The sequence below is a fragment of the Neolamprologus multifasciatus genome, chromosome 22 (assembly GCF_963576455.1).
Source record: "Neolamprologus multifasciatus chromosome 22, fNeoMul1.2, whole genome shotgun sequence".
NCBI lineage: Eukaryota > Metazoa > Chordata > Actinopteri > Cichliformes > Cichlidae > Neolamprologus > Neolamprologus multifasciatus.
The window spans coordinates 27,459,579-27,478,606 of NC_140459.1; the positions used below are offsets into that span (position 1 = coordinate 27,459,579).

At 38.2% G+C, this 19,028-nt stretch overlaps 1 protein-coding gene across 1 annotated transcript in view; it reads left to right on the forward strand.

The window, feature by feature from the left end:
- Positions 1-12,826, forward strand: part of kcnk9 (potassium channel, subfamily K, member 9) — a 48,940-nt gene extending 36,114 nt beyond the window's left edge. Inside the window, exon 2 of the mRNA XM_085148886.1 lies at positions 7,672-12,826. Within this exon, the coding sequence (XP_085005012.1) occupies positions 7,672-8,549 (878 nt within the window). The 3' untranslated portion in view covers positions 8,550-12,826. The remainder of the gene's footprint in view (positions 1-7,671) is intronic.
- Positions 12,827-19,028: the final 6,202 nt, after the last annotated feature.

The window sequence follows — 19,028 nt, forward strand, 5'->3', positions numbered from 1 at the left end:
AGTGTGTAAAACATAAGAAGCAGTTTGGAGGTGAGTGTGCTGAGCAGCAGGGGGTGTGATACATTTGTTCACATTTGAGATTGTTTCAAAAGACATTTACATTTTTTTAAAGGGTTATACGCAACTCTTTTGTGTATATATTTAATGCAGTGATATACATCTTTGTATCTGTCTCATATTTGTCGTGAAACTGAATGAAAATGAAAAACATGATGATGATTGAGTCATACTAACATACTCCCAATAATATGTTTTATTGTCATCTAGATCACTGTATATATTGGGATGATTTGTACCTTATGAAGATCAGACTACTTCTGTACCCTAATGCAGGGGAGCAAATATGCACCTTTGTAAGTTATGTACTGATGTCATTATTGATTTCTATTCATTCACACTAGGAAAGGAGCTGGTATTTGTGTAGTGCTTTTCTAGACTCCTTGACCTTTTATATTAGTGCTAAACCTTAGTACTGCTATGCTTTGATTTAGCTTGAATAAACAGTAAAATTTGAAAAACATTTTTTTTGTTTTGGCTCCTGATTTTGAACCTTAAAATCTAGAAGAAAGTGTGCAAATATGATTTAGTTATTAATGTTCTTTTCGTTATATAGCACTAACTTACTTCAACAGTCTCAGACAAAGATTTTATAGAGAGAAAACCAAACATCCTTATGAAGCAAGAATAAAACAGTTGGCATTTTGTTAGCACATCCAATTCCAGGGACAGAGAGAGGCAGACTTACATGACAGAGACACACAATGCTAACAGCATGCAGTTTTTAGAGTGTAAATATGCAGAGAGTCTAAGAGCAAAGAAGAGAGATGCTGTGTGCATCGTGATGCCTATAGCGGCATAATTGAAGTGCTCTTCAGGGTCACTGGTCCTAACTTTAGGTTGTATCAAAAAGATAACTTAGAAAACCTTTTTTTTAAGACAGGCTGTATGATTTCTAAACTCAAACTGAAGTTTTGAAAGTTACACTGAGGAGATTAGGGCCAAATAGAACCTTTGAATAGAAGGTTGTATTTTCAAGATCATGTATATTTTATATATTATTTGTCACTGATAATAGTCACTCATTTCAAATGTTTTAAACTGGTAAAAGGTTTGGGCTGGAGGCAGATTTGCTCTTGTAAAAGATGCAAAATGCAGTGTAACATTGTCTTGCAGTAATATGCAATTCCTTCTCTGAAAAACAAAAACACATTGTCTAAATGGGAGCATATGTTGCTCTAAATCCTATAAATGCAGTGCCTTTCAGCATTATTCTAGATATAGAAGATACCAGTTCCATAGGAACAAATACAACTGAGCGCTGATAGAAACCCAGACAGTCTCTCAGCTGTATTATTTTGGGGTCTTTACCTTAAAATAGAAAGCGCCTTGAGGGAAATGTGATTTGGTGCTGTATAAGCAAAGATGTGGTTTCTGACACTTTATGTTTTTTAGCACCGGGTTTGCTGTTTGACAAGCCAGTGTGATTTGATCAGCACTCTCTTGAAACTTGGATGGAAATGCACCGTAGTGCCACGGCACTTGGTACACACATTAAAGTATTATTTCTTTATTGTGGGAATTTTTAATTTGCTTGTTGCTTTATGGACCAGTATCTGCAAATCTAATCACATTCCCCCCCACGAGAAAAGCGCTGTGGCGTTAATTAGCAAAACTGAACTAAGATGTCAAACAGTACACCTGCTGAACATCAGCACCCTGACAGCAAAGGCTCACAGAGACGACAGCATGGCTGGTGATTCGCAGACTAATTTCATCGTGGCTTGGTTGTAGAAAAAGGATGTAACATGAAAGCGCACTGATCTGCAGCTTTTACCTCCTCCCACTCCAGACGACACTGACGCGACTTTCAGGAGGCACTTTTGTGTCGTCGTGTTATCAAACTTCCCACTGCGGTTTGTTCAAACATTTCAAGACTGAGTCAACAGATGTGCAGTGATACAGAAAACGTGTTCATACTGAAATATTCTAGGAGAGACGCTAAGATCACACACAGAATACTGAGCTTCTTTGTTCTTCTTTTTACATGTTAGCAGATGTTACTCGTGTACCCTGTTTATGGAAATGCTGTAAAATAGAAAGTGTGCTCCTGTTACTAAAGCAATGCAATCAGCTGCTACATAGGTTATTGCAACCCTGAAATTTTTAACACATTTTAATGGATTCCTGTCTAGGAGATAATTTCTCAAAGATATTTTAATGAGTCATATCGAATCAACATTTTGCAAATATGCAGGATCTCACTGAATGGATTGAGAGTTCGTCTACGTTTCAGAGTCACTTTGTGCTCCAGGCTGATAAGGCCGGTGTGTTTTACAAACAAATCCCGCCTGCAGCAGCTCCAGTCTCGTCTTCCTCCCCTTGAGAAGTCCTGCAGAAACACAACCCTCCTTTTTCATAACACGTCTTAATGTTTAATATTAGCGTGACCGGGCTCCTGTCCTATGCTTTTATCATTCATTAAAGTACGATTCTCTTTCTGCTGTGCTGTGCAGAAACACACGCATTCACCTGTGCACACATGAGCACAAAGCACCTGTGCATGGCACAGGCTCAGCGTGGCAGAGCAAATATGTCTGTTCCCAAGACAACGAGAGATAATAGAGTCATTATAACAGGACAAACAGATTACACAGTGCAACGCTGTCACGGACTCCACACAGCCCATCAGCAACATCAAAGAAATACTTTAAGACAGTTGGATAGTTTATCCGACATTTCACAACTTTTTTTTTTCCTTCGAGCTTGGAAAAAAAGCTTGGAAATCGGATTACTTTTTTCAAGTAACGAGTAAAGTAAGGGATTACTATTGCAAAAACGGTAATTAGATTACCGTTATTTTCCCGTAGGAATGCTGCGTTACTGCGTTACTAAAACTGTGATTTTTTTTTGCGAGAATGTCTCATGACAGTGACGTAAGCGAGTACGACGTTTGTGACAACAGCTGTGTGCAGATCAACAATGGATAATATATCAAGTGCGGGAGAGAGTATGAGCATGCAGCGTTTAAAGCGAGTACTGACCTTACTTTGAGTTTGATTCCATAAAAAGTGACAAAGACATTAGTGTCCATTGTGCGTGGGAAGAAAACTTCTTTTTACAGCGAAAAAAACCCCTAAACTTCCAAGCAAGCACCGAGTGCGCTACGACGTAATGGGAAATTCACAGAGAAATTCGCGGATTCTTCCACTGACCGCTGCGGCACACGTGCACCAGGGTAAACCTCCGCCTACCCCACTCCTGCTTTACAGGTGAAAATAGAGCAACAGGACCGCTAGTCTTTGATTTTATTTATTTTCTGCTGTGTTTTACTTGCATCTATTTGAAAGAGTGAGTGTAAACACACAAAAAAAAATTTTCTTCCAGTCAGAGAATGTTGCATATAATTAAATTTTTGCTTGATGCATAAAGTTAAAAGATTAAAACTAATAAAATAAGTTTTAAAAAGAGACTTTTCCATTTGATTACATTTTGTATGATGGATTATGTAGAAAAAGTAGAATTGGGCAGAAAGATCTATTGCTTTATCACCTATTCAGGTTGTAAATCGTGTTTTTAAAAAGTAACTAAGTAACTAAGTAATTAATTACTTTTGAAAATAAGTAATCAGTAAAGTAATGGGATTACTTTTTTGGAGAAGTAATTAGTTACTGATTACTTTTTTCAAGTAACTTGACCAACACTGGTCAGGAGTTACGCAGCAGGGACAAACTAGAAAAACGATAAGCTTTCCTGGATGTATCGTCTTATCAGTCCAAGATAGACGGCACCCAAGTGGATATTATTTGATACAATAAATGTCAGAGATGATTACTTTTACAAGTTAATATCCACTCTGCAGGTCTGTAGGTCATCTCTCTGAATCCCTGTAAAGCCCTGTTAATCTTCTGTTTATTGCCTTGGAAATGCAAGGACACTAATGAATGCTGGAGCAACGAGAGCTCCGACTGACAGGACATCACTGTGGATATGATTTAATTGCTTTTTGCTTTTTTTCCCCCTTTTAATGTCATTAGTCTTATCACTAACAGGTCTACATTTTAATGGTACATTGCTTTCACCATCAGACGGACATTTAGGTGTTTATCTGTCCAGATTTAAATAATAAAAAAAGGAGAATCCACACAGCCTTGTTGGCAGAAGTTGAACCAATACCTATCACACTTCAACAAGCCTGTGACAGGAAGCTCAAATGACTGAACAGAAGTAGTTTTTAGTTGGCATAATGTCTTCAAGTGCAGCCCATAATGCTGAAGGATCATCTGTGGACGACATTTGTGGTAATATACATACTCTGTCGAGTTGTAATCAAATGAAAGCTGTCACTCCTTCACAGCTGCTGCTGTAATTCATTACGTCCTAATTACTCGCTGAGAACAAATTTAAGCAATAAGAATCAATATCAATTAATTTGCTAATTTTGAGCAAGATTGGAAAAAGACAGATGGCTGGGTATACAAATCTGTCCTGAGATGTAATTAGAGTTGCCTAAGACTTTTGAGAAGCCACAGGCATGTTTTTGCTCTATTTTCCACATGACATTAACCCTGAATAATATTTTTTCTCCTGCAGTAATTAGTAAATAATATATGTATATATATATATATATATATATATATATATATATATATATATGTATATATATATATATATATATATATATATATATATATATATATATATATATATTTGCATTAATACTATACCTGTGTCAAAATAAGTCTGCAGTAAAATTTATTTTCCTTTTTTTAAACGTATCTTTTTGTAGTCCATATTTAAAGTAATCACTGCTCATTGTTCAACAGATTCAGTCGGCTCATTTGCAGCAACACTTTATGCACACACTTCCAACTTCACGGAAAGAATTTTCAAATAAGCTGTGCTGCAATGCAAAACAAACACCTACGCTCAGTGTTTTTACTCAAGTTTCCTGCTTCTAGATTTTATTCAGGAAGGTCATATCCTTTTAAAGACGGGAATTCGAAACACTGGACTTTTATTTAACTAACAATACTGGCCCCACTTCCATTTCATCATTAATGCCATTTAAGTTGGGAGGGGGGTTAAATCTATTTAACCTGTTAAAACAATTTAAGCTGTCATAAAGTGAGAGGCTGTTGTCTGTTTCCTGTGAGTTTCACAATAGTCAGTAATACACATTCTTAAAGTGAAATTTATTGTAAGCAGTACTTTATTTTGAAAGAAAGCGTGGCTGGTCTGGCCTCTCTGCAGTTTGGTTATGATTAGGTGTGGTCTGTTGTTGTGCTGCAACATTATTGTACATCCTGCTGCATATCGTGTGGGGAGCCAACACTTTTGCACTGTATGAGTTTGATTATCGGAGTTGAATCAGGCTCGGGGCGAATTGAAAAATCAAGATTAATGTATATATTATTTTTTTTAGTTATGGGAAAAGGGTTTGATTCCCCCCCAACTTTAGTTTACTCTCTCATTAATGAACAAGCAGCAGATCTCAGATGTCTCTGTGAAAAATTAGACAGCCTCTTTAATGCCAGTGCTTGGCACCAGATATGATCTGTAATTGCTCTTTTGTCGCAGATAACGACAAAGCTGATGTGGATACTAATCCTCGTGTCGATCGCTATACTTTTATTGTATCATAAAGAAGATCTATCACTGCTTCAAGCTGCTTAAGTCAAATGACACATACTGTAAGTGTGTCATGTAAGTGTAATCAGACAAGACGAATATGCAGGATTTCTGGTTTTAATCTCAAGCGGGGAAATTTTAATGTGTATAACATATTAGTGGGTTGAGTGGTTATATATTATTTTAGATTATTAAAAGCAAACTTAAACCTGTGTAATCAAGTTTGTGTTTTGTTTTTTGTTGTAAGGCAGGAGCACTTGTTGCTGTGGAACAGATTGGCAAATATCTGCTTGTTTGCATGTTTGGATTTATTTACCGTTGCATTGTTTTGCTAGTATCCACATCGCTTTTTCTCACATTTTGGTCTTCATCTTCTTGTTAAATATTTAATTAATTAATTTATTAATTTGTATGGCTCAGTGCTCCACTTTGCCAACCCACTTGCTGTGGATATTTTTAGATTTTTACCCAAAAAAGCCACATAAAAGAGCGGTTGAAGTATGCTAACAATAAAACCAAAATAATAAATAAAAAAACCCAAAAGATACATAAATCCAATGAGAGCTATTGATTGGTTAAGAACCATAAATCGTTTTGAAATAAAGCCAGCTCAAACTAGTCAGCTAGGTTAGCAAGGTGTTTTCATAAACTCACTGTAATAATAAATGTAATGCTAATTTTAGCTAGCAAAGATAGGCTAGGCTTAGAATAGGCTTGAAACATGCTAACGCTTGATAAAGCATAACTGAATAAATAATTAAAGAATGACATATTAAAAAATTTACCACCAGCAGTGGTCTTATCAATTGGCATTTGAAACCAAGAATATTTGCTGTAAACCTGTTTATTTCTGGTGTAAAAGTGATCATTTTGCCAGAAGGATCGGTTGTCATTAGCTCCCTTTTGGAGTTAGCCTCAGTTTGAGGAACTTTAACTTTCAGCACCATACTGGCTGTTTTTTTTTTTTATAGCATGGGAGGTTGCTGTTTAGTGATAATTTAATTATAATTTCTTAAGTGCACTCGGCTCCTTTCACATTACGCTCAAAAATAATGACAGTGCAGCTTTGAAAAAAAAAATTCAACCACTTAAACAACCATAGGATAAGGCAACGTTTGAAATCTTGCTTAATGCATTTCTCTAAAGTCTACTAATGAAACGTCAGGTCAGGAACACACATTGCATATGGAAATATAAATGCTTCGATTGCAAATCAGATTGATCCAGCCAAGTTTGCTTTCAGCCTTAGCTAAACACATGCCTGTGTGGGTGGACGGGCATATGGGAAAACACAGAATCACAATTCAAATTCAAAACACAGAACATTAAATGTTTTTTCTATGTATACAGTACACCAAAAATATTATGTCTTTGTTTGAAGGTCAGTTGTTGAAACGATACACATGCCAACTGATGGTGGGTGTATCTTGGCTAGGAATTTGGTGTTTAATACTTGCAGCTAAAGTCTTTGCTAGAGGAGAGATAATCAATATGACGCTCTACAGGTTTCATTCATATTGCAATCTATGATGTAACATTCAATTACAATTCATGCACTTAAAACCAATTACACTTCATTTAGAAACCCAGTTGAATATGGTGTATCAATCCTATTGTTTGCCCCACAGGTTGATTTCCAATAGTCTGTTTGTGTGTGAGTCAGCAGCTTGTAGTCTAAAGATAAAGTCTAATTAAGCTAAAAGCTTCACTGGCTCCCCCATGACTCTTTTCCAATCCTTCCTCCAAACTGTTTTACCTCGCCGGAAACTTCAGACTAATTGGACGTCCCTCCTGCCATAATCTTTGAGCCCAAATAAGATTAATGAGCAGACGCATTTCTGTGGCATGTGCCTATTCAATACCTCTTTTGGCACGACTTGCAGACTCTTTAGAAGATTTCTTGCTTGGTCATGTTTGTCAACAAAAGCTGATCTGGGGCTTTTTGAGTATACAGTTACAGTAGCACTGGTGGCATCAAAAGCAGCCCGGACTTGACGTCTTTCCGCATCACTAATTTCTGCTGTCTTTCTGCTCTCTTCTCAGGCTACGGGCACGCGGCGCCAGGGACCGATGCAGGAAAGGCCTTTTGCATGTTTTACGCCGTCCTGGGAATCCCTTTGACTCTTGTCATGTTTCAAAGCCTGGGCGAGAGGATGAACACTTTCGTCAAGTACCTTCTGAAACGCATCAAGAAGTGCTGCGGCATGCGCATCACTGATGTGTCCATGGAGAACATGGTGACGGTGGGATTTTTCTCCTGCATTGGCACATTGTGCATCGGGGCCGCTGCATTCTCCCATTATGAGGACTGGAGCTTCTTCCAGTCTTACTATTATTGCTTCATCACATTAACAACTATTGGCTTTGGGGACTTTGTGGCCCTTCAAAAGAATCGGGCCCTCCAGAAGAAACCCCTTTATGTGGCCTTTAGCTTCATGTACATCCTGGTGGGCCTTACAGTCATCGGGGCCTTCCTCAATCTAGTGGTGCTCCGTTTCCTGACTATGAATAGTGAGGATGAGCGGCGGGATGCCGAGGAACGGGCCTCACTCGCCGGCAATCGGAACAGCATGATCATCCACATCCAAGATGAATCGCTGCACCGGGCACGGCGGCGACGGGAGCCATACCACGCAGAAGTGACTGATCTGCAGTCAGTGTGCTCCTGTATGCACTATCACTCGCATGACAGCCCTAGTCCGGGGATGGGAGGTCTGGGCTGTGCCTTTTCCCACAAGAACTCATTCAGCTCACAGCTGAACCCCAACCAGTACTTTCACTCGGTTTCCTATAGGATCGAGGAGATCTCGCCCAGCACCTTGAAAAACAGCTTCTTCCCTTCACCCATCAGCTCGGTGTCTCCAGGCCTTCACAGCTTCACAGACAATCACCAGCTCATGAGGAGAAGGAAATCTATCTAGACCCCAACAACCACAGGACCATAAGTTTTATACACAAGGTCAAACATTTCCAATGCTGCTCCTTTACCAAATCTTATTTCAGCACTTTTTCCCTCCAGTTTGGTTGTATGTAATCGAAGTATTCTTGGGAAACTATTCAAGAACAGCAGGCGCAGACACAAGGGGATGCAAAGCATGAAGCATGGATGTCTATTTTTTCAAGAGATTGCTCCATTTAAGAACCAAACAACACAAACTGCAAGACTTTTCCTTATTACACATTTACACTACAGAAATTGATATATTAACCTTTGGTTACAGACCAAATGATGCACACTGGGGGAAATGCTATTTTTCAAAGGGAGTTGTTTCACCATAACTTGAAGCAGCATTTACCGTTATGTATGTTTCCATTGCCTCACTGCAGACAGAGAATTTAAAGTGACTTAAAGCATCAGGTATTGTTTTCTATAAGCAATCATGTATTTAAACGGATTCACGACACATCAAGCCAAAATACTGTTGCCAATATTAGCATGTGCATTAGCTGTCATTTAATAGTATGCCATGGTTTTTGTAACATTGTTTGCATCTCTTTTCCAGAACATTTGTGTGAAAGGCATCTGTTTGTCTTTGATCAGAAAGGATCATGCTGCTGTTATTGATATTTCCTCCTGTTCTAGAAACATCAGATCTGGCCATAAAAGCTTTATTTTCACACACACCCACAAAAATCAGCCCTCAGTTCTTTTCCATTTAGACAGATTTTCCACTTTTGCGGTCTAATGTACCCAGAGTCTGATAATGATTTTTCCCTCCCGCTGACATTCATGCTAAATATGAGTTCAGTTAAAGTGCAGAGGCTTCTCTCTGCATTCATGATTTTGCACAGATAATTAGCATGCAAATATGGTTAAAAATGTTTTTAAAGGCAGGTTTTTGTAGTAGGAGTTGCCTTAATGGATAACAATCCACTGCAGCCACAAACTCTATAACAAATTGATGATTCAGTGCTTTGGCTTCCAGCCATTTGGAGGGCACACATAAAACTGATTCTAAAAAAATATTGCTCAGTTTACTAAAGATGCAGCACAATTTCAGACTCTTAGTCCCTCGTATGCCTCAATACCCGGAAACAACTGACTCTTATGTTTTCCATAATGAAACCTATCTTTCATTTGACCTCAAATGGTGACTTTTTTACAAATTCTAAGGCTAAAACATAAAAATAAAAGTTACCCCTAATAACATCACTCTGACATCAGCAGGGTTGTTTTTCTATACCTCGAAAAGCTTCATGAGCGCCATAAGATATTCTACAATAGTTTTGGCATCTTTTATTTAGAGTCATAGACTCTAAATACAAGATGGGAAAATTCACCATGACATCACCCATTTTTTTAATCAGACATCAGCAATGTGCAAAGTATACCTTGCTTTATCATTTGTTCTATAAATGAAACCACATATAATGATCAAACCATAATATAATGATCATGTTAAACTATTGAGAACCTTTACTGAGATCATAAATCAGCAGTAAGTTCATTTTTACGTGAAATTCACAGAGTCCTTTTAACAACCAGAGGAGTCAGCACCCCCTGTCGATATTTGGAAGTAATGGCCAGCTTTTATTTTCAGTCTCTTAATGGCAAGTAAACTGGAGCATTATGGGAAATGTCGGTCACAACTATCAAGATGGGGGGCTATGAGTTAAGCTGAGAAAAGATCATTTATAGGATGTTTGAAAATCACAAATGAAGTCAGATTAATGAAGCTGGCATTACCGTGCCGTGATGTTGATGAGTGTAAGCGGACCCAGAGGGTGGAATTTTTGATAAGTGCAATTAAATTACTCCATCTGAATTTAGAAGCAGTGTACGTTTAATTACAGACACATATGAGCATGCTCCAAAGCCCTGCATAGTACATGATGCATGCCTGTAGCAGCTAACCCTGAGCGAGCTTCTGAAACCTGCACAAATGTAACCACGTAGGACTGAGAGCCCGAGTGCAAACAGTGACAGGGAGGCATGCAGATCTGAACTGACAACTCTTGAGCTTTGGATACACTTTGGAGCCATTAGGGAAACACGGGGTGATAAACACATCAACAAGGGGGGAAAAGCTGAATAGTGAGAATGAATTAATAGGAGGGGACAGCTCAAGATTGTGAATAAGGCAAGCTTGATAACACCAGGATGATCCTTTCACTCTCAGCAAAATAGCAGTAGAAGAAAATGGAGAGGGAGGATTCTTGTGTTGTCGAAAGGCTGATCTGAGGAAGTGCATGAACTTCAATGTAATGAATGGGCAGATCGATTTTTTCCATTATAACTATGTTAATTTCAAACAATTAAGAATGATTTACCAAATAATGAACATTTCTTTTGATAAATCCCTGCAGTTATTTACCTCGCTTTATGACTTTTAATTCAAAAAAAAGGGGAAAAAAAAGATTTAAATTTTCAATGAAACCCCTTTTTCTTGATGTCCTGTAGGTGATGAATGCAATCCAAGAAGTCCAAGCGCACAGGCCAAACAAACCGATGTACATATCAAATTCTCATTTTGAAATTTTCAGAGAAATGCAACTTAGAAACATCATCTCCCTGACGCCTGCGTCTTGCCATGAGGCTAAGAAATACTTGATTAACTCTGGATGTTCATGTTGATTACCAGCCTGTTTTTAAGGTCCAATTCACATGTGTTTAAATTTCCATCATGTAAATTAGTCAGGATTGAAAATGCATTTTAACATGCAAATGTAAATTTAAGTGTATATTCTTTGTAAAGTATGGAGCAGGATGGCGAGAATTTTTTTTTAAGTTGCACAGGCCTGGGAGCCTTTTTATTCCCATAGCAGGTTATGTCATGTAAAAATCAATGAATGCTTCTGGAAACCTGGTAAAACTTCTGCACTTTAACTTGCAAGTTAAAGCGTGACCTTCAGTATTCTCTGTAGCCTTGTGTTTAACAGGCTTTTATTAATTTCCTGGGTAGCTGAGCATGCCTCACAAGGTGAATGCCATTCTGTTTGGGCAAACGGTAAAAAGCTATGGATCCTATTCAGTCGCGACAAACGTAGGCATGGAGTCTAAGAGAAGCCCTAAAAGCATTGTTTCATTATTGGAACTTTACTGGCTTTTAAACATTTTGTACAGGATATTTAGATAACAATCTTTGGAATAAAAAAAAAAAAGCCTTTTCATGGCTGAGATGCATATGTATTTTTACACATCAGCATATGTGCCTTGAAGAAACAGCAGTCAGTGTTTCTGTTAAAGTGGGCACATTTCAACAGCAGATCTGTTTGTACGTTACCAAATCTATTGTTAGACTATAGCAGTCTGGCTTCGGGGCTAACAATAGAGCAGATGCGGTTACATAGAGACAGATTTCAGTCCTGATAAGTCGTATGATGATAAGGAAATCAACATCTGAACCCCACCACGCAGAGTCAAGCACTCACTCATTGACAAAGCAGACTGAATCACTTCCTAACTTTTAAAAGAAAAGACACAATCATCTCATAATGGTTCAAAAGATTATTCTGGTGTATAGCTGCTTGGGTATCCTTCTCGTAATGTTGGGTCGTTACTCCTCAGTAATAGTAACACTGTGCTTTCGGAGATAATTGCTGAGCTTTGCCACAACCTCCCACAATGAAGTCAGATTGTGCAAGAAACACAAGGAGTGTGATTATTTGACAGGTTTAAAAGATATAACATGGAAAGTTCAACATAACCCACAACAGGCCACAACCACAGAAAAAGTATAGTATTAATTAAAAACACTACCCATAGCCAATGCTTCCCCTCAGCCTCCTAGAAGACACAACTATGCTAGCAGTTTTCAGAATCTTACGTCACCTTACTATCAAGTTGTTGCATTCACAAGATTTTCAGAAAACTTGACGTCTGACTTTTGGGGTCGAGGTCACCGAGATTCAGATTCAGCTGAGATTTCTTTTAGTAAATACACCTATGGAATCAATTTTTACCTCATTTACAAACTTAGGTGTTCACGCCATCTGCTCGCCCACACAGCAGGGTAATGACAATACCCCAATAGCCTTTTACAGCTAAGGGGTAAATACTGACGCAAAGCTGACACAGCCTATTTTTGAAGCTGCATCAGCTAATTTTTGTGAACGTGGATGAATCATTATCAACTTAAAACCATATTTAGCTATGTTTGGTAGCATGTGGGTACTTCAGTTAGCTAATGCTGCAGCCACTCAGTGGTTAGAGATGGTGACATGACAAAAATGATTGTGACTGTGTGCAACCAAGTCCGCGACCACTTGAAGTGAGATGCCATCTTTAAAGCGACCCTGATGTATCAGCAATAACATGGAGCTCTTGTTCTTGTTGCTATCAGTCTGCAATTGAATGGGGTCAAGATGGTAACTACATACCAACATCTGTTTGTGATAATATGGAAATAAACTGAAAAATTGATAAATTGTCATTTTACTGCAAAATACAAAATCGCCTTGTAACTGAAAGTGGCCCCCAGGCTAACACAGGTTAGATAACCAGCTGGTTGCTGCAACTACTTTCAATTGATTGACAAACACAATCACAGAGTAACCACCTCCTAGTCTCAATGAGGGTGGCCTCAATGAGGCGTCACTGAGCTATAAGAGGCAAGCTAAAACATACAAACCCCGTAGTCAACGTTGAGAGTCAGGAGCGTCAGTTTTAAGCTAACAGCTACTTAATATCTTTGTACATTACCAATGAAAAAGGATATGTTGTGAGAAAGATTCTCCAGTAAACATGTTTAACATTACAATTGGAGTCATGTATAGATCAATAGATCTACTGATCTACACAAAAGAACAATATTTACTCTTTCCCAAGATAAATATGCAGCTCCCAAGGTGGCTTGGATGTTATCACCTGCTAGTTAAGAACTTTGCTTGCTGTTTGATGCTTGGCAGATAGATTTCTAGCTAAAAAGCATTGAGACAAGAGCAGGCCCAGAAAATCAGCTATCCAAAATGCACAAACAAACTTAGCTTAGGGTGATGATGATTCATGATTCTTCAAAGTCTCCCGTTTTCTTTTTGTGGTTGTTGTTGTTTTCCCCCATTTTACTTAGTCATATAATCCCAATCAACCAAGGAAGCGGATGATGGAATTCCAGCTTAATGTCACAAAAATATATAAGGTGAGATAGTGAGACAGCTGTATGCATCATTGATTTTGATCTCTTTGGGGGATTTGTTGATAATACGAAACCTTAATAAAGCTCAAGGTTATCTGAATGTACTTGAAGAGTACACTGAAGAGAAAACAACTGTTCTTTTTGGACTTTGTTGTTGAGACGTTTCAGTGTTTCCTCCTCTCACCTGTTACTCTGAGAATGCAGTACACCAGAATGATCGTTACCATTATCGAGATCTATCATTACCAGAACACTGATAGGGTTAACCAAATATCTACGCTCACTAAGTGATCAGTCTCATCTGCTTTGCTTCCACTTTCACAGTAAAACTTTTCCAAGCAGCATTTCTGGGGAATGTAGCCATAATTGGATCATTTTATTTGTTTTATTTTTGAATGGAAGAAGCAAATAAATTAACTCATTTAATCTTCGTGAGCTGCAAGTCAGATCGTTTTTCATCCCCCTCCCACACGCGTTCATATTACTCTGATTTTTCAACCACCGCGCCACATGTCACGCTGATGGTCCTCGACTGAATGTTACTCTGTAACAGATGCAGACGGCACAGAGAAACAGCCGCACACGCCATTGCTCTCACCAGATAAACACGGCTGCATATTGTCTTCTGCCACGTGGGGTCATACGATACGGAGGTGATTTGATTCCCGTTGGTCATTGGCTGCTGCTTCTTTTTACGGCATCCCGTATGTGGCCATGCTTGGCTTCCAGGTGTTCCTTACTGCATGTGGCAGTATGTGCAGGCCATTTCTCTGTCAACAGTGCCATGTTTATCTACGACAGGGACAAAGAGACACAAATTGCACTACTATCTGTGTAATAATAGAAAGTGTGTTCCATAACTTCTATTTGTGAAATATCCTTTGCAATAGGTTCTTCTGTAGGTCTGATGAACAAAAAATACCATGTACCATATTCCTTACAGGAGATTATAGCCCATCTTGCTGGTAATCATGTGGTTTGAGGCCACTGACGTCCTCTGTTGCAATTTTGAAACTGATGTCTGTACAGTGCTCTCTGGTGTGGCTCTCTTTTCAACATTTAGAGAAGAGATCGTTGAGATTTGTTCAGAGTGCAATGAACATTTTACATAACATTTTACATTTGTATGTTTTCTTTTTTCTTTCTTTCCTTTTTTTTTTTGGTGAGTGTGTGTGCATGATTTGGTGTGGGTGACTCACTGGGTTTGAACAGCCTGGGTGAAGCCATAACACACTTGAATAAAAATGATGAGCCTCCTTCTGAAAGCCTCTGTCTTCTTGTAAGTGCTTAACATCTCCAACTTTGAAGTCATTTTACCAAAGTCCAAGAAGAGTTTTTCATTTCGAGAACAAAATCCAGTCCGGGGAGTTTCATTGTTACATATTCATTAAACAGCTGCAGGCAAGTTTATCAAACTCATTTGTGATCAATATTTCTCAAAATTTCGAACATGTTGTTGATTGATCTTTTAAGAGAAAGTTTAGAGAAGGTTCTAAGCCAGAAGCAACTAAAACACCCAAAGTATTTGGTTAAAAAAATTAAAAATTAAAATTATGAGAGAGGTCTTAAGTACTTGGGTGGTCAGGCAAGGATCAGAGCAAATCTCAGCTGCAGGAGAAAATAAATGATAATCGTATGCAAACCAAATCACCATGCCTGTGCTTAAAATATTTAAGTTTTACTTTATTTCCGTAAGTGTGCATGTTAAAGGGATTATATTAACCTATTGAGAAATATGCTTATTCAGTTTTTTCCTGATGAGATTATTGATATCACTTCCAGAGCTACTTAAAGCAGAATAATAGCTTAATTTATTATAAAAACTAAAACCTTGGGGAAAAACTAGCCTTCCAAATTTGTGCATTTTAGAAATCAAATGAGTAGAAACAAAGATACTTAGCAAGAATATTTAAGGTTATGTGCTTTTTTATTGAGATTTAGAGGTGTTATGAGGTCAGCTTTGCATAGAGCCTAACTGGCTATTTGACATTGTTTCCGGTTCCTATGACAAGAAAGCAAAAAAGGACACTGCAATGAAAAGATGATGGTGATTTCCATTCTTCAGTCATTCATGTTTGGTATGGTTTTGCTTTAGGTTAGACACATGTGAGGGACCAAACAGCAAAAGCATAGAGGACACAGGAAACATGTCTTCAGAAATGGGCTTTAAATTTTTTAACCCCCCCAATAAGTTCAGAAAGACAAAGTTCAAAATATAATTAGTAGGCCCATAAAAGAGGTCAACTAAATATAAGTCTAATAAAAAAGTAACTTCCAGAAGCTTAAACAAACAAAGTAGACACAACTTAACCCGCAACCTGACCTAAACACAAAGACACAGGAGGGTCACCTTTATAGTGGTTTGGCCAAACCATTTACACACAATAGGGGGGAACAAAAACAAACACCAATCTTAACTAAGCACAAAATAACACAACTAAATCTAAAACACCCCTGTTTCTAACAAGCACTTGGTTGGTCCGAAGCAGCCACCTCCCCAAACCAGGATAATATAACAGAAACATTTGGCTCTATGTGATTACTGGCTAGTTTTTGTTGGCAGCCTAGATGCTGCATCCTGGACCAGTTGAAGACAACCAAGAGAGGACTGAGAAATACAAAAGACAAGTATGTGTCTTGTCAAGATGGGAGAAAATTGAAGTGCGTACTCAAATTTCCAGTTTCAAAATTCAGACAGCAGTCAAAAATAACACCAAGATTCTTTATAGAGAACAAAAGCCTCAGTTTTATCAGAGTTGAGTTCGAGGAAATTTAAACACTTCCAATTAGTGATAGCATAAAAACATGAGCTGAGGTAGGAGAAGCTGTTGAGATTGCTAGACCTGAACGTGACTATATTGCCAGCTTAGCAATGGTAGGAAATTCCTTTAAAACTGTAAAGTATATTACCCAAGGATGACATATATATAGGAAACAGAATGGTGTCTAAGGACTGAGCCTTGAGGGACTCCACAAAGGAGAAGTCATATTTGTTTAAATATAAATTCTGAACTGTCTGTCAGATAAGTACGATGAAAACTATTTAAGAGCCAGAGACGCCTGGGACTTAACTTTTTAATACGTCTAGTCCTCTGCACATGACACTGTATACAGCAATAAGGTACAACTTGTAAGCATTCAATTTTATGTTATGAAGGATTTCTGGTAGTCGCCACCTTCTTCTCTGTGAGTGGCTCATGTGGTGCAGCTGGATGTTTAGTAGGTGGGAGAATGAACAAACATCCCTTTTTATCCTCTTCCCACACCGTAGTAATTATGCTGTCAGCCCTGAACGTCAGGCAACACAGAGGGCGACACAATAAGAACAGTGGCAGAGAGGCGTTGAGGCCTTCTCTTGGCGGTAAGCCTGTAATTTTGCATCTCAAATAATCATGTAAGCAGAGCCAAGTTGTTCTGCAGTGGTACCAACTCCACCACACCAATAATATGATGCAATAAGCAGGTGCTGACATTTTGTTGTTAGGGCAGGGATGCAAGAGAACAAGACAATGGAGAACAGGAGATTTAAAAAAAAAAAAAGATGATTGAGTCTGTCTGTATATTTGATGGTTCAACTAATCTCACACAAGTCTCATCTATTTAGGAAAAGTCTGCTTCTAAATACAGTGAATGAGGCTGATGTCAGAGTAATAGAGCTAAAATTTAAACCAAGCTGCAAAAGGAGGGTGATTAAGATCTGCAAACATTCCTGCAGGCAGCACACAGCACATCATTGTCTTGTCTTGATTGTCTCAAGATATTTAGACTGAAAAAGAGAAGAATTACGTATGAAGTGAAGAGAAATTGGATTAAAGTATAATTCCAGTGAAGATTGATAATATAGCAGACATGTCTACACAGCACCTTCAGCGCCCCTTTCTTAAGGTAATGCAAAGGTTACAAATCATGCAAATTTTCTTTTTCTTTTACATTTCCTTTTGTTTTTTGTAATCACTGAAGTTAAAATTATATTTTTTTTTGTGGGGGGGCTTTATAAATTATTACACTGGGTTTTAAACCACATACATTTACGCGATAGAATTAAACACATGACAACACCCATTCATTTTAATTCTGAATTTTGAAGCCTCAACGTTAGCATTTTGACCTCCCCACATGTTGCTTTATTGGAGTAAATGGGACAAATAATGGGACAAGGGGCTGGATTAGTATGTTTAATTGGGAGACAGCTCGCAGGCTTGATTAGCTAGCTATATCCATAAACTGTAGAGCGTTTATTACACAGACACAAACTGCTTATTAGAGATGAGTTACAGACTAACACAATACCAGACTTTCACTCAGCAAAACTGAAACTAAAACTTGTTGGACAGTCTACAAGGGATTGCCACAGTGGGTCGCTCCACATGTTGGATTTAGGAGAATTTTATAAAACATGCTTTTCCTGATAATTTCATTAAGAAGGGCTACAAAAATAAAGGTTGCTCAGTCCATTTCAGTGACTCTATGGAGTGAAGTGGAGGCAGCCTGAAGTGAACATCAGAGGAATTTCAGCTTTGGCCACATATCCACACCACAGCCAGCTGAATTCAGTTAACAAAAACATCTGTTCTTTGCCCACCTTATTTTTAATCCCACAATGTGTTGTGTGAACTGCAGATGATGTAATAGTATCACCAAAAGGAACCGTCTTACATTGGTAAGTAAATGTGTGACTCTTCAAACCAGATGATCTGTCACACGTTCAGTCTGATATATATATATATCAGCAAATAGCTTTATATCTGCATATAAAGCTATTTGCTCCGCAGAATTATTCGGGTTTTTTATAATGACATGGGGGTAAGGTCAAAAGTCTTTTTATGAAAATCTATTAACCGGGTGAGTTGCAAAGTGAATTGGAGCTATGATCAAATCAGATAAATATCCTAAGAAACTGACGAGGTTAGAAATAAGCATTTAAAAGTTTGCCTTCTTCAGAGGATCTCCTTGCAGACTTTTAGCACTCTAGTTGTCAATGCAATACGTCCCTTTTCACTGTTGACAATGAGACTGTGGCTTCATGGATACATTGCCATATGTTAATGATGTTGCCAGTTGAGAACCTGTAAGGGTTTCATGCTTAGTTCTGTCTCCTACTTCTCTTTCTACGTTGGTTAAAGGCATTTAGCTTCTAAGAAGGGACTAGTATAAAGTAGTATCATAAAATTTTTATGTTTTAGCTCATGTCCGCTGAGTTATATCCTTTGTTTCTTTTAAACAAATGAAGATGACTCTGTTTTTGTAATTGCTCACGCTCCGGACATTCAGCTAGCCTGACGACTTCTTTAATCAGCAGAACAGTTCTCAGCTGTGCTAACATAA